The sequence below is a fragment of the Peromyscus leucopus genome, chromosome 20 (assembly GCF_004664715.2).
Source record: "Peromyscus leucopus breed LL Stock chromosome 20, UCI_PerLeu_2.1, whole genome shotgun sequence".
Taxonomy (NCBI): domain Eukaryota; kingdom Metazoa; phylum Chordata; class Mammalia; order Rodentia; family Cricetidae; genus Peromyscus; species Peromyscus leucopus.
Genome location: NC_051080.1, coordinates 10,937,210 through 10,954,173, shown reverse-complemented (window position 1 = coordinate 10,954,173; position 16,964 = coordinate 10,937,210). Strand labels below are relative to the sequence as shown.

Here is a 16,964-nt window from a genome sequence, read left to right as displayed (position 1 = left end):
AGCCAAGGTTCCTTTCTGTGACTAGTTCCCACATCAGATCCTTACAAAGGTTCCAAAAAAGAGGTGAGGTGCCAAGAAAGCCTAACAAGCAACTCAGTCGTTTACCATTAATGTATACGCTATGACAGAAGGACATCCTTTCAGGCACTGAGGATTTACACCTAAAAGAAAGCTGACATATGCCATCAACTTAGTTGAGTTTATTTCTTCTATTACTATGCTTCATCTGGTCTATTACCACTATAATTTTAGGAAAGCACTTAACAAAGCCTTTAATTAAACCTTAATTAAAACCTTTAAGCCATTAAGTCATCCATCTTACAAAAAGTTGTAAGAGTGTATACTCCCGTGTGCTTCAAAGTACACCTTCATTTTTGCTTATCTCTAAGGTAATAAACTCTGAAAAATATCTCACATTCTTTTAGTGTAGAATTTGGTTCAAAGAACCCACTGCTGACAGAGCTGGATAGATGGCTCAGTGGTTAAGAGCACCTGCTGCTCTTGCAGAGGACCAGAGTGTGATTACCAGCACCCACACAGGAGCACATAATTGTCTGTAACTCCAGTTCCAGGGAATCCAAAGCCCTCTTCCAACCTCTGTGGGCACCAGGCATGCACATGGTGCACACATACATATTCAAGCAAAACACTCATACACATAAAATAATCCAAAAAATATAAAAGAATACACTAATGAAACTATATTACAAATTTACCAAACAGCTACAAATATACCCTAAGCCCTGGCTCTGAATAGTCTTGCATATTTTAACATTAAGTGCATGTACTAATAGAATTTGCATGTCTTCCTGATATGAAGGTATATTTGAGGTAGACTGAAATAAAGGAAGATGAAAGGAAAACAAAATGCCACACTAGATAGCACAGTTCATTTCTCCAGTCTCATAGTGTAGAGGATTCGGGTCTCCAGTCATAGAGACAGTCTTTCTGGAACCAGAGCAAACATTGACAACACTGTTCTCTTAGATTATTATTAAGCATTAAAATAATGTGGTTATAAAAATGTATTTTAATGGCATTTTACCTATAATGATAGTAAAGGCTCACATTTACCAGTGTGTTAGAGAGATGTTAAGAATCTTACATGGGTTAACATTTAATGCTCCCTAGAACCACATTCATCAGATATGGCCGTTGTTACCCCCGATGTACAGAAGGGAAGTAAGCTTGAGAATGTACTCGTTTGCTCAAGAGGAGACTCGAGCAGCAGGCAGCAGCACTCACTCTCCACGCCACTGTGCCTTCCACCCACAAACAGGTGAGTGTAACCTACTCAGGTAACACCTCACCTCCTCTCATGCTGTTCTTTCTCGCAGAGAAATTAAACATATTTTTATGAAAATATATGATCATTATTTTGTCATAGGAACTAGAGTATTTCCCCATCACAAGTATTTAAAATTGGATATACTAGACATTTATACATGAAAAACAATAACATGTTTGAAATGAACATAGCCAGATAGTTGGTATCCCATTGGAAGTATCTTAGAATAAAACAAGTTTTACATCTTCATTTAGCAACACTAAAGAATGAGGTATCTGAATGTTTTCATCACAGACTTTTACTGTATGCAATAAACTGTATTCACAACTAGCAGGTTACAAGAGTACCACTGTGTCAATAAAAAGTACTGCAATTGAACAGAGTTACATTACCATGAGAAACCAAATATCACAACTTTCAGGGTCCACAGTTTTATTTTTCCTTCAAACGTTATCATGGCATGTTTTATGTGATAGGTTATATTCAAGTAAGGTCTTGTCTTTAGGTTGATTTACATTTCAGAAGCCCCCTATAGGTAGATATATATTAAGCAAATGGCTAGAGAAAACAAAAGAATAGAATTTAAGATGTAGGATGAGGTTTCTAAAATGGATTTTCAAATACAACATAACACACTTCATTTCATTTAGTTGTAAACAAAATGCAAAATCTGAAGTCATAAAAAATATTTTATTGGAAATTGTACATAAGTGAGTGGGGCTGTAGATACTTTTTATTTCAAGATACTGATAAATGCATAAATTGAAGGCTGTATCTGGAACTAGGGTACTATGGTTTTCATACGAGTTGTTATATTTAGCAAAAGGCCAATTAAACTGATTTAAGATTAACCTCCCAGTTCTGTGCAATAGTTACCATGTTTATATTAATTAGATTCACATGTCTATGACTGTGGCTAGGTTTGGAACGAGGAAACAGTGATAAACTATCATCAAGTTAAAGCTTTTCCAAGTATGGCAAGTTCTTTTCGGTTTCTGCCAGATGCTTATACTTCCTTAACTTTAATGTCTTAGAGAATACAGGAAAAACCAGTGTTCAATGACAATAGCACTAAACCTGAATTAGAAAGCTAAACAATCCATGTTTTATTGTTTACAATTCTGCTAGTAAACATTACAATAAATTGATGCTTTGAAAAATAAGCAAACTAACAAATAAAAACTGCAAAAATGGATAAAACATAACTCAGAAACAATAATTTAGTAAAAACATGTCAAAAACATTGGCAAAGGTTCATACAAATTCTTTATTTAATAACAACTTTCCTATTTAACCACACCAAGTACCAGCAGGTGCATTAAGAGGATAACCATTAAGAAAATCCTGTTGCAGCAATAGTTGATTAAGTTGATCTCTGACTTGCATACATATAACTATTTGTTTCACAATTCTCAAATAATACATATTTAGGCAGCTTGCACTATGTAATAAAAAATTTAAACTCATTACATGCCAATAGTAGAGAATTCAATAATTATGTGTTAGAATTCACTGAACTATAAGTGAAAATAGACTTACCAGTAACACTGCATAATGAATAATTCAACCACATTTTCATGGCATTTAACAGCAGAGACCAAAACGTTAAGTCTGGAAATGTTTGGTAGCTTACACTGCGATAAAATCTAATAAGTCCTGGAAAAATTCATATTTCATGTAAAACTCAAATTATGGTTATGCATGAATGTGTCTGTCATGAAAATGTGGTAGTTCTTGGCATAATCTGTATTTCCATGGGAGGACAGGCGAGACTAAGAGGAGCAAGAATGTTTAGTGCGACTCTCCGTTCAGGGACGAGGCTTCCCCTCGAGGCGAGGAGGACCGGGACACGCCCCGCTCGGTGTTGTCAGAGCTGCAGCTGCTCTGGCTGTGCTGATCCCCAGCGGCAGCACTGGAGGCGGGCGCTGACTTAGCTTTCTCCTTAAAGTCTGTAATAATGACTGTTAGATCTCCAACAGTGACTTCCAAATGCTGGGCGCTACTCCGATCCACATTTTTTAATCTTGGTCTAAACACACACAAAAAAAGATGAGATTTTAGGCAAGCTTTTCTCGGTATCAAATTTCTGAGTACATAATAAATAACCAAACAAAAGTAATAAAAGTATCACAAAATATTTTAATACACATTAACATTAACCAAACAAAATCACTCATGAACTTTCAACCTAACAGATGGCTGACAGCCTGGATGTAATGGTTTAACCACGCTTTAAAATCATACTCAAGTTTGCAGGTAGCTTAATAATTTTATTCCAACAGATGTTTTAGGGCAACAAAGACATGACTGTACCACAAAGGCAGTTGATAAACACTAAGGCAGGGGGCTGGAGGGATGGCTCAGTGGTAAGAGAACCCGGATTGATTCCTAGCACCCGTGTGTCAGTTCACAGCGTCCTTAACTCCAGTCCAAGGGGATGCGAAATTCTCTTCTGACCTTTGCAGGCACCAGGCATGCACACAGTGCACATACATACATGCAGGCTTAGCACTCGTACACATAAAACAATGAAATAAATAAATCTTTAAAATAATAAAATAAAATAAAGCTAAGGCTAGGCTAACCTCTCACTCCACTGCTGTACACTGACGGTTATGACAAGATCCACAACCATGATCATTGGTCAAAGGTCATGCAACTATCCACTCATGATTCTGAACAGCACTTTCCTGAATCTCAAGTACCTCTTTTTTTTTTCTTTATAAAGGAAAAAGAATAGACATAAATGTCTTCTAAATATCTACTAAACAAGGAAAGCCTCTTCACATTTAAGCTTGTATTTTGACCTTTTCTGATTTCCAACATAACTTTCAAGATCAGAAAAATTTTGTGATATTTTATATTGAGATAAAATATTCAATTTCACTTTGTGTATAGAAATATGATCAAAGTTTAAATAGAATATTAAATGGTTATTTTTATTCTTTCAAACCATAAAACATGTTCTTACCTGGTTTTTTTGTGACAGTTCTTTTTGCTAGTTGCTTCCTTTTCACTTTTTTCTTTTTCTACTTTGTCTTTCTTTTCTTTCTTTGACTGGGTAGGGGGCACAAACTGCTGAGTAACCTGCTGTGCAACCAGCTGGGAGACGGGTCGAGGTTTCCTGTATGTACAGTAAAGAGAAAGGCTTTTATTATAACTTAAAGATACACATTTTTATAAAAAGAATAGCATGTTATGAGAATATATTTTATGAAGATTTCAAGTATAAAATTTCTCATCTGTAAAATATAGATTTTCATGCCTGCTCAACAAAATAGAGCAAACAATCATAACAGTTAAAATTTTAAGTCCAAGATGTAAACTATATATAAAGGAACACATGACATTATTTAAAATGTATGTCTATGGAAATAAGAAGGCACATATGATAATAAACATGAATCTTAGACATTTAACACAAAAGTTCATACTCTAGTTTCTGCTGTTATCAGTGCTGAGGCTGAAGCACATGGCCTCACACATGCCAAGTATAAGCTAAGGCACTCCCAGGCCCCAAGAAGGTGTTTTACCCCGTCCTTCCTCCTGAGCACAAGAGCTAAGTCTCCATAGTAAATTCTGCTCGTTCCTTCTCTAGGCTCTTTAATTCAGTCACTGACTGTATGTGTACTCTCAAACTCATTACTGAAATCACTGAGATGCCTCTGTCTCTGCTTACAATCTCCCTATGCATTTCTGATGCTGGAATATGCTCAACTCTGAGATTTTCTGACTTCCACATTTTAAAGGTACTTATTAAAAACCTACTGCAGGACTTATTTCAGGGCACATGCCTGGCTTTTCCTTTGGATCTAGAATGAGCAAGTACCCTATCAACACGGATCAAAAACCCTCCAACTTTGACAGAGTTTGGGCAACTGAGGCAAGATTCAGAGAACACAATCTCTAAGTTCCTAAAAAAGAAAGAAAGGTAAAGGAGGAGGAGGAAGACAGGAAGTGGAGAAATATGGGCAAAACAAAATCATACTTTAACCTGTGGTTTATAAATGATGGTATCTTTATTGACTAGAAAATTTTATTTAAAAAAAAAAAACCCATTGACTAGAAAATCCTATTTAAAAAAAAAAAAAAAAACCAAAGAGCTTGGAATGTATAGCATTAATCGAGATTACACAATTGTGTGTGTGTGGGGGGGGATTACACAATTGTGGGGGTGGGTGGGATGCAATGCTGAGAACACTAGACATCCTCCTGTGACCTCAGAAAGAAAAAACAAAAAACAAACAAGCTTTCCTTCATCTGTAGATCCCAGCCCATGGTGTATGTGCATGTATGCGAGCACAGTATAACACGCAAAAAGGAAATAAAATTCCTGACTACATGTAGCCAATATTCCGTGGGTGAGTGCTATGGTCTGAATGTTGTGTCTCCTCAGATTTTTGTACTGAGACATAATCCCAAATATGATTAGAACTAGTCAGGAAATCCCTGAAGCTGACTAGATCCACTAGTTCTTTTGAGTTGTTTACCTTCCTGTTTAAGGAGCTTCCCTACAGGACAGACTGTTTCAATCTCAGAGGAAACTGTTAGACAAGAGACCTAGAGACCTTTCTGAAAAGAAGCTTCAAGAAACATAAGACATGTAGGGAATCCTGAGACTGTTACAGTAGAAAGTTCCAGACTGCTGAGAGCATCAGCGGAATGAAGAATGCTGCACAGATGGCACCCGGAAGTAAGTTCAGGAGTATTAGTTATCTGTGAGAAACAGGGCACTGGAGAAACAAACTTAAGGAAGAGTATAGATATCAGTCTAAAGCAAAAAGGTTCTACCAGACAAGAAAGCTGTTTGTTATCTCCTTTAATAGATCAGGAAGAAAGGCATTCTTTTTAAAAATGCCACAGAAAAATAAACTGAGAAAGAGAAAATAAACAAATAAGTAAAAATGTCCAAAATAAAGAAGCAGCAATGGACTTCAGACTGTCTGGAGAGTAAAATCAAGGTGTGCCCTCATCACTTCTAACCAAAGATACTCTTTAAGCAAGAAATAAAATTCCTGACTACATGTAGCCAATATTCCATGGGTGAGTGCTATGGTCTGAATGTTATGTCTCCTCAGATTTTTGTACTGAGACATAATCCCAAACATGACTAGAACTAGTATGTGAGGTGATGATTAGGCCCGAAGGACAGAGCCCAGATGAAGGCTCCAGGGAGCCATGACGGCCTTTCACCACCACAGAATGTCACAGCACACAAAAAAGGAACCCTGCATCAGACATCCCTCACTGCCAGCACCTTGACTTGTAGTTCCCAAATGTCCAAGGTGGAGGAAACAAATTTATTATTTGTAAGGTTCCCACTGTACAGTATTTCTATGGTATTTTATAACAGCAATGAAAACAGATTAAAAGAGCGGAATCCAAGACAAAATAAAAACAAAAAAAATACAGACTCTTAAATCTAGGTAAGTGCTTTGTACAAAGTTTAAGAAACACACTGTTAGGAAAGAAGGGATAGTGTTGATTTCATGCTTCCCCATCTAAGCTAGAAACAGCACCAGTAAAGGGAAGCATGGGTGTGAGCCCCACGGGGCAGCTACTACATTACTACTGGACACCGAGAATAAATGCTGAGGAGTGAACAATAATTTAGGGTTTTTACTGACACATAATAATGTACATTGATACAGTGTGACATCTAGATAGCTGATATAATGCATATTATCAAATCAGTGTGACCTGCATATCATCTTCTGACATACATCCTTAAGAAATGGCGTACTGCCTCTAAGCTTACTGGCCAGGATCAACTCTACTTGATACATAAGGGTAAAGACACAATGTGAAAGTAAGGGAAATAATTATTTCTTTATCTTTCTCAGTTATACCCAAATATGGAAAGAAAAAGCTGAAAGGTATGGCATGGCTGGAATATGTTTGATCAGGTTAATGTCTAATAAATAGTGAGTCATTTCAAACTCTCTAAAACAGAAAATGTAGCTAAGAAACGGTCATTACAGGGCTTTATAAAGCTCTGGGTCTCTCCATGAAATTACAGCTTTATCACATTCATATACTATGTTTTGTATTGTCATTACTTTTACCTCAAAATTTAATACAAATGAATATACAAAAATACTATTGCAATAAATTTAAAGAGGAAATCCTGGGGCTGGGAAGATGATTCAGCTCTTGCAGAGGACCCAGGCTCAGTTCCTAGCACACACACGGTAGTGCAAAGCTACTGTACCCCCAGGTTCCCAGGTTCCGGGGTCCTCTTCTGGACTCCTTAGATAACTTAGATAGCGCGCGCGCGCACACACACACACACACACACACACACACTCGCATGCATGTATGCATGGTATGCATACATACACAAAAAACACATACAAGTAAAAATTAATCTCTAAAGAGTGGAAATCCTGACATTTCCAGCCATTAGCAATTCAAGTGCCTTATTATTGTCACTCTAAATATCACATTAATGTCAACTGTATTTGGTGTTACCTTTAGAGAAAAATAAAGCTACCTAGTTCTCCTAGGTGAAGGAACTCTGGTCAGCCTAAGCATGGCAAACATGGCTCTGGCAGGCTTTGCCCTTCTCTCCCATGCCCTCCGCCGTGCTAAAAAAACGTTAGATTTCATTCCTAAAGCCAGCCACCAAGGTCCACTCCTGATTTCGCCACTTCCTCCTCCTGAGGCTGACGACCAAGATTTAGGAATCAAAAGCTCCCTTTGGCTCACCTAATTAACACGCCCAATTAAAATTAAACACCCCAACCTAACAGTGTTATAAATTGCCATGCTCCTGTGTGCGTGTCTGTCTCTTCCTCTACCCTGTCTTTGTCTCTTATTCCTGCCCACTGTCCTCCTGGGGTCAATCAGTCTCCTTTGTGCTGAGAACTGGGTCTCGGGGTCCTGAGTCGATCCTTTCCCTTTCACTAGGTACATCAGCGATCACAGTGCACACTGTGAACACTCTTAAGAATCCAACCGTTATGCTGTACTGAGTAACTTTGTGACAGGCTAACTCCCATCAGCTAGATGACACTGTTTCAAAATGTCACACTCCCACTTTCATGCACCAGGAAAACAATGCTAACTGTTCAACTCACAAATCTTACAAGATAGTTGCTACTCTGTCTTTTTTATTCTTTTAAGTCTTATTTATTCTCTTCCTAGAACATCCCTATAATAATTATTCCTTGTGGGGGCAGGTGATGACATGCAGGTTAATCACTGTAAAAGCATCTATTAGTAAGGTATAATTTACATCATAAATCCATAAAATTGAATTAGATCCTCCCTTTTAAATGAACTATCAATCTAGAATATTCCTAAAGTACTACACTCTCAATGGGAAGAATAAAATACTTGAGAATATTGCAGTCCAGGAGGCAAATCCAACAGAGAACTAGTTGAATTTGTCAGGAAAGAAATAGACTATATCAGGCTGTTAATGAATAATAGTAGATCTCTACTACAGTCCAGCAATCCAGAAGTGGAACAATGAACTCCCTGGATAAACAGGGATAAGGAGCTGCCAATCATATAAGAAAAGAACTGGTAGGTCTGGGTGGACAAGCATGGCCTTCTCTAAAGAGAACCAATACACTTGATCTTAGGCATGCGAAATGCCATGGAATGTGAAATGTCTCCCACTGGCTCATCATGGGTTTGGACAACTGGTCTCTAGCTGGCAGTGTTGTTTTGGGAGACAATGGCACCTTTAAACAGAAGTGGACTGGACCACTGCGGAAGGCCTTCAGGGTGACACTGGTTTCTGGTTCTGGCAGTTCTGCTCCCTGATCTGCCAGATGTGAAGAACAGCCCAAGCTATGGTACATCCCATGTGGTGATGGACTGTACTATGAAGCCATGGGCCATGTAAACCTCTTCTTTAAGTTACTGTCAGCTATTTTATCATGGAGCTTGCCAGTTTTATAAACTTGAGTGAAGCTGGCCATAGGCAAGCAGAATTGTAGAACCAGTGCTCTGAGAAGCAATTATAACTATCAGCTCTGTATCCTGTGTCTTCTATTTTTAGTCATCAATATATTTTCTGTAGTATTCCTTGCCTTCAAAAATGCTATTCCTTAAAAGAGACTCATGGCTTTTCAAAGTGCTGAGAAAAAGTGACAGTTGACCGCTCAACCCTAATCAGGACATTGATCGTATCCCATGCAAGGCTCAGGGAACAGTTCAGACAAGGGAGTAGAAAGAATGGACGAGCAGAAGACAAGGAGAAGGGCTGAGATATGCTATGTCCTAGGCACGATACAGCCATCGCAATTGTGATCCCAGAGCAGCCGTGGGAACCTCCACTAGATCTGTACGAGGTTGGGCCTCTTAACAGTCAGTCATGGATGGGGAGGGGCTCACGGAGCCCTACCCATCACTGCTGAACTACTGATTACCAATAGCTCCTGTGGGATACCGAGTCATTGCCTTCCATTGTTTACCCATTAGAAAGCTCGCCAGACTCCAACAGAGTCCAAACCCAGAAGGCCCTGGTTAAACTCACTGTGTCACAAAACAAACAAACAAACAAAAGTATGAATGTAGGAAAGGGGTTTGTAGGGAGAAGTCGGGGTTTAAACCGGGTACCAGGAACGTAAGAGAAGATACAGGGTGAGAGTCACCAGATTGCATTAATACGTAAGAAACTGTCATATAATAAAATTCATTCTTAAAAGCTTTCTGAGTAGTTTTATTTCTTTCTTCTTTTATCGTAGGCTTTTCTAAATGTATATTATATAATACTCCATTGTTTTATTCCTGTTATAAATAATAATGATTACATTTCATTTGAAGACTATAACTTTACCCCAAAATTCTAGGACTGATTCAACTTTAAATGAAAAGGAGAGAGTGGGAGGGAACAAATTTATTAACTGAAATGAAATTCTCTACTGCTCTTCAGATGCTGAATGAGCTTTAAATCTCCACTAACAGCAGTGGGGGCAGTTTCTGATAGTTCTTTAGGATGTCTAGAGAGGTACAACTCCACCATGCATGCATTGTCTGTCCAGTGACCCTAAGAAAGTGTGAGCTCTCTTTTACTTGATGAGAGCAATCTGCTGAATGAGAGAGTAGGGTCTTTTAGTGGTGGAAACAGTTTACTCAGGAAGTAAAGGGATGTCATTATGAAATAAACGTTTTCTTTTACTTAGAATGGGGCTCCATGTATCCCATGATGGTCTCAAATTTACTATGTAGTTAAGGATGACCTGGAACGCCCCATTCTCCTGAGTGCTAGGATTATAGACATGTACCACCATGCCAAGTTCATGTAGTACTGGAGATCAAACTAGGGCTTTGTGCATACTACACACTTTACATTTGAGCTACATCCCTATCCCTAAAATACATTTTTAAAGATCTGTATGTTCATGTGTATAAATGAAGGCATGTGTATAATAATACAGAGCAGGTCTGCTGATTTACCATAATATAAAAAGGGAGTTGCAATGGTTAGTTTTTGTCAATTTGAGACAAATTAGAGTCATCAAAGAGGAGGGAAGCTTAACTGGGGAAACTGCTTCCACCAGACTGACTGATGACTAGGAGGCATTTTCTCGATTGCCTGATGTAGGAGGGCCCAGCCCATGTGGGCAGTGCCATCCCTGGGCAAATGGGCCTGGCCTGCATAAGAAAACTAGCTGAGCAAGCCAGGGAAATAAACAAGTAAGCAGCATTCCTCTGCAGTTTCTGCTTCAAGCTTCTGCCCTGAGCTTCTGCCCTGGCTTCTCTTGATGGACTGCAGCTTGTAAGATACTCTTTCCTTCCCAAGTTGCTTTTGGGAATTAGAAAGTAAAGTGTGAGAGGCGCTCACAAAAGGGGGTAGGATGGGGATGCTGATGACCACAAGGAAGCCATGGGTTTAGCATCTATAACCAGCACTGGATCAACATTGGGAGGTTGCCACAGGAAGATCCCGAGTTCCAGGCCAGCCAGGGTTACAGAGTAAGAACTTGTCTCCAAAAAAGAGATAAGAGTATGGTTTTAAAGAAAAACTACATTTCACAAAAGCAATCGACGGGTATTTAAAGTGTGAAACATGTGAGAAAACAAACGGATTATCAGAGAATGGGAGGGGACAAACAGAAAGAAGGCAGTAGAAGTGGACCACTCTAACTGTAGAGATGTGTGCTGAGATGCATATACTTGGAGTCTGATGTTTGATGTTTATTTTATTTGCAAGTTCTTTATAATAAAGTTTTAAATATTTTTAAAAAGAAACGCATTGTTCACTTAAGATTTCATGAGTGTGAGAAAAATAGGATACTGTCATTTGAAGACTTACAGTCCAAGAGTTCCCTGCCACGGTCTACTTCAGCATTATCATCGCAGGTGTGGTCTCAATTTCTGCCATCAACCTCCTGACTCATCTAATAACTGTGGAGCACCTTCATTTGTCCATTTCCTTCTCTTTATCTCTATGGAAAGGTAACACTCTGACTTTCATCATATTCAAGAAACCTAAAGGATAGAGAGAACAGAGACTACAAAAATGATGACACTAGCCGGTCATGGGAGCACCTGTCTCTTCTCCCAGAGGAAGAAGGATCTCTGTGAGTTCAAGGCCAGCCTCGGCTACACAGTTCCAACATGGCCAGGCTAAAAAGTCCTTGTCTCTTCTCAACTCCTGTCCAAACAAGAGTTGATTCGCCTTTAGTCTTCTTTTATATTCCCTTGAAATTGATATAACAGCACTGAGTTATTTTACAACTACATAATCCTGCTTGGTTAATTTGCACTGTCTTAGTGTCTTTGTATTTTTTTATTTTATTTTATTTTTTTTTTTTGGTTTTTCGAGACGGGGTTTCTCTGCATAGTTTTGCACCTTTCCTGGAACTCACTTTGTAGACCACCGCCCAGCTGTGTCTTTGTATTTTTTAACCACTTTTAAGGTTAGCTGAGGCCGGGCAGTGGCATCGCATCTTTATTCCCAGCACTCAGGAGGCAGAGGCAGGCAGATCTCTGTGAGTTCCAGGCCAGCCAGTGCTACACAGAAAAATTCTGTCTCGAAAAACCAAAATCAAAACCAAATGAACAAAAAGGATGTAGTTGGAAAAAAATGATAAATAAATATGAAATTATTTCTAGAAAAATGAAATAGCAAACTAGTCTAAGACATAGGGAAATCCCCATGTTGTACATAATTAGACAGTAAGAGTCCAAAAGACACAACGTGATGTTTTTAAAGCAAGTGTTCTTGTCTGCAGACCTTAAGGAAAGCATAAAACATAAAACAGCAGTCCTTAAACGGAACAGTTGAAAAGAACTCAAACTGTTGGAAAGGACAACTAGACCCAATTTAAGGACAAAACAAGCATTAGTGCATCTGTATGCCAGAACCACACTCATTCTTGGGAATGCCAGCGTATCAGGAGGATCATTTTTACTTAGCTCAGTGGTGAAGGTTTATAAATGGCACAGAGCAGAAGTTTAGTGAATATTACTGGAAATTTCTAGCTTCCCTACTTGTCTTGTTTTATCCAGTAATTAAAATTTTTCTGGTATAAGAAAACTGCTCAGTAAGAAAGAAAAAACGTTTCCAGGACTACCAAAAAAACTATCTTGAATAAGAATTCGCCCCTAGGGTTAGAGATTTAGCTCAGTGTGAGAGCACTTGCTTAGAGGCAAGGGTAATAAGACCCTGGGTCCCATCTTCAGCACAGAAGAGGGAGTGGAGAATTCACTGTTAAGCACGTGCGCGCGCGCGCGCGCGCGCACACATACACACACACAAATACACAATTAAATGTAAGAATTCATTCTCTTTTTTTTCCCTGAAAACTGAACCCACGGCTTTGTGAATGATGGGAAACACTGCACTGAGCTACACCTGGACACTAATAAAATTGTTAACATTTCTGAGGCATTAGGCAGTTATTTCTCTCACTGTAACTCTCAATTTTCAACTTTTGTTTGCCTACTTTGATTTATTCTAGCAGTCCCTAGGACTGAACCTATAGCCTGTGTACCCTAGCCAAATGCTGGACCCCAAAATTTCAGCTACTCTCCTCTCAGTTAACTACATTATTTTAGATTTTAATTCTACCACAAAAATTATACATACTAAAACTGTGAACTATGCCAAAAGCAAAGCACACCTTTCAGCCTTTATCACATTTGCTCTCTGTGAATCGGGACACTATAGTAGTTCTTCACTGTCCGTGGTTAAGTCCAAGCAAATCTCAAAAATGTTACATGAAAAATTTCAGAAACAAAGTATTGTGAGACCATATTCATATTACTTTTATTTCACCATATAAAAACTGATCTATTTTATTATTACTGATACTCTCTTATTGTGCCTAATTATAAATTAAACTTTGTAAGAGTGGCACTCTCTGTGTGCACATACATGTACATACACACACACACACACACACACACACACTACAGAGAGGATTTAGTACTAACTAGATATCAGGCATCCAGTGGGAGGGAACCCTGGGATATATCTGTTATGGACAAAGAGAATGACTGTAGTTATTAACATGTTTTTACCATAACTACAATAACTGACATTCTTTTTTTTTTAAAAAAAAGACATTTATTTTACTTTATGTGTGTGAATGTTTAGACTGCATGCATGTTTGTAAACCAAGCACATGCCTGTTGGATTCCCTGGAAATGGGGTTATGGATGGTTGTGAGCCACTATGTATGGGGTAGGTATTGGGGATTGAACCTTGGTATTCTGCAAATGTAACAAGTGCTCTTAAGCAATCTCTCTAGGCCCCGACTCACATTCTTTTCCTCCTCCTGGCCTCTCCAGTAAACAGCTTACTTATCTCTGTCTTTCACTCCTCTTTTCATGCAGACACATTCAAAGAGCAATTTTATGTAAGTTTGTAGCTTCAAACACCATCAACAAATATTCCATGGTGGTACTACATCCTCTTTTTCTGGCACTCTGGATGAGTGTATATGTGTACCTGTCTACTGGGTGCATCTTCTCAGACTCTGCTTGATCATAACCTGATGTCATAATTGGTCCTTACAATTTGCTATCCAGGAAAATATCTCCTCCGCCCCCAAAAACTCTTGGCCATGGGGGCGGGGTGGGGAGGGAGACAGGCAATTCTATACTACTTCTACTCTGTGACCAACTGCAGGAAAAGGTAATTGTTAGGACCTATCACTACATCATCAAGCAGGCCTCTCTTCTGAGATGCTTGGTTTGTTCTTGTTTGTTTGTTTGTTTGCAGCCCAGGGGATTAAACTCAGGCCCTTTGCCTGTCAGACAAGTGCTCTACCACTGAGACATAGCCCAAACAAGTTAACTTTCTGTAGGATAAACCAACAGGAGTATGACATTATTATCTTACCCCCAAATTCTTTAACTACTTGGTATGACATACATCCTCTTTCAGATTCCTCTCGTGTAGTACTTTTCCTATAAGCTACTAGTCATTCCTTAAAGGGTGCTTTATTTCAGTTTTAACAGCCTTTCCTATAGAAGTACTTGTCAGTAACAACTGCAGCTTCATTTGATTTACAATCACCCAGGAGTCTCACGTCTAAGCATGTCTGAGGGTGTTTCCAGAGAGGTCTAACAGAAGGAGAGACCTGCCAACGGCCTGGGGTCCCGAGCTGAACCAAAGGGAACAAGAGAGAAAGCACACTGTGCACCAGCATTCATCTCTCTCCTCAGCTGCAGATGCAGTGACCAGACACCATGCTCCCACCACAACCAGAACCACACTCACCAAACTTCCTGCCCTCATGGACATCCTCCCAAGCTGAGAACCAAAGTATTTCCTTCCTCAAGTTACTTCAACTGTTTTCTTACAAGAAAAGTAACTAATACATTTGTGTACTTTGTTATAAAATGAAATGTCACACTTAAATTGTGTTAAATTTTACATAATTCTGGCTAATAAATACATAAGAAAATAAACAATCAAGACAGGTATGATGGCACATGCCTGTAACCCCAGCACACAATGTTCTGAGCTACTCATTATGAGTCTGATTTCCATCTAGTTTACACAGGGAGATTCTGCCTCAACAGTGAGCAACCCCATTAACTAAATTCTATTTTGAAAAGACACCATGACAGAGACAACTTGTTTTTAAAAGATTTATTCATTTATCTGCATGTATACCTTTATTTATCTATCTGCATGTACACCTTTACACCAGAAGAGGGCATCAAATCCCACTATAGATGGTTATGAGCCACCATGTGGTTGCTGGGAACTGAACTCAAGACCTGGAAAAGCAGCCAGTGCTCTTAACCTTGAGATATCTCTCCAGCCCCTGACAACTCTTATAAAAGAACGTATTTAACTGGGGGCTTGCTTACAGTTCCATAGGGTCAGCCTATCATCACGGTGGTAAGCATGGTGCTGGCCGGGGCAGCAGCTGAGAGTTACACCCTGGTGCAGTGGTGGCAGGATGGCACAGAGGCACAAGAGGGAGAGAGAATGAGTGTGACATGAGCTTTTGAACCTCAAAGTCCACCCACAGTGACACACATCCTCCACCAAGAACACACCTCCTCCAACAAAGCCACACCTCCTAATCCTTCTCAAATAGTGCAACTCCTGGTGACTGAACATTCAAATATATGAGTCTATGGGGGCCATTCTTATTCAAACCACCACATTAACATATAATTTTATGCATACTCACAAGCTCATTTCATTTTCAAAATACTGGTACCAAGTTAAGAGACAGACAGGCACTCAATAAAGACCTGAAGGATGAATGAAACAGTCCTTTTATTCTGAGTCTTCTGTCATTCTCTTTTTAAAGGAAAACTGTCCTCTCAAAACATGGTCATTTAACCCCATTATATCAAGAGTACTTGACATTTGTGTTGGTTTCTAGTTTACATTCTGCTTTAGGAAGGCTCAGTTTTATGTGTTTTCCCTATATAGAAAATTACTATGTATCTCTGTCTCTTACTATGTATCTTACTATAGATAGATAGATAGATAAACCTATATATATCCATATCTATCTATCTATCCATATATACACACTATATATATATACACACACACACACACACACACACACACACACACACTAAAATTTGGTCCTATACACCCAACATTCCAATATAATCACTACTTCATGTGCCCAACAAAAATCAAACACACTCCTTGGCTAGGCACAGTGTTGTATGGCTGAACTCCAGTATGTGGGAGGCAGAGGCAGGAGGATTAGAATTTAAGGGCAGCTGTCTTTAGCAAGACTGTCTTTAAAGAAGGAACGCCCCAACAGTGGTCAGGGAAAGTATTCATCAGGCTGCTCTCAGGCCATCCCACGAAGGAATCTTCCTCTCTAACATAAACTTGGAATCTGTTTCTTTGCCAAGGTGTCACTGGAGGTTGTGGGGGGAGCTTGGATGTTTCAAAAGACTCATGCCTTTTGAAATGTGCTCGCTCTCTCGCTCTCTCTCTCTCTCTCTCTCTCTCTCTCTCTCTCTCTCGCTCTCGCTCTCGCTCTCGCTCTCTCGCTCCCTCGCTCTCTCGCTCTCTCTCCCTCTCTGCCACAGAGGTCTCTACTGGAAGTGACCTGAAGGCACCATACAAGCTCCCAAAGGAGGAAAGCAACCAACAGGCCTACCCAGTTATAACACCTATTAGAACCACAATGACCAGCATGGCATGATAACTAAATAAGAGGCTGAAATAGTGGTACGTGTACACTGGCAGTAACCAACAGCTCTCTACTTAAGACTTATA

General features: G+C 39.3%; 1 protein-coding gene across 3 annotated transcripts in view; it reads right to left on the bottom strand.

The window, feature by feature from the left end:
- Positions 1-1,702: 1,702 nt before the first annotated feature.
- Yaf2 (YY1 associated factor 2) overlaps positions 1,703-16,964 on the bottom strand; it is a 77,984-nt gene continuing 62,722 nt past the window's right edge. For all 3 annotated transcript variants that reach the window (XM_028869271.2, XM_028869273.2, XM_028869272.2), the window contains exons 3-4: positions 4,260-4,412; positions 1,703-3,317 (exon numbers count right to left, since the gene is read on the bottom strand). In XM_028869271.2, the coding sequence (XP_028725104.1) occupies positions 3,080-3,317; positions 4,260-4,412 (391 nt within the window). In that variant the 3' untranslated portion in view covers positions 1,703-3,079. The remainder of the gene's footprint in view (positions 3,318-4,259; positions 4,413-16,964) is intronic.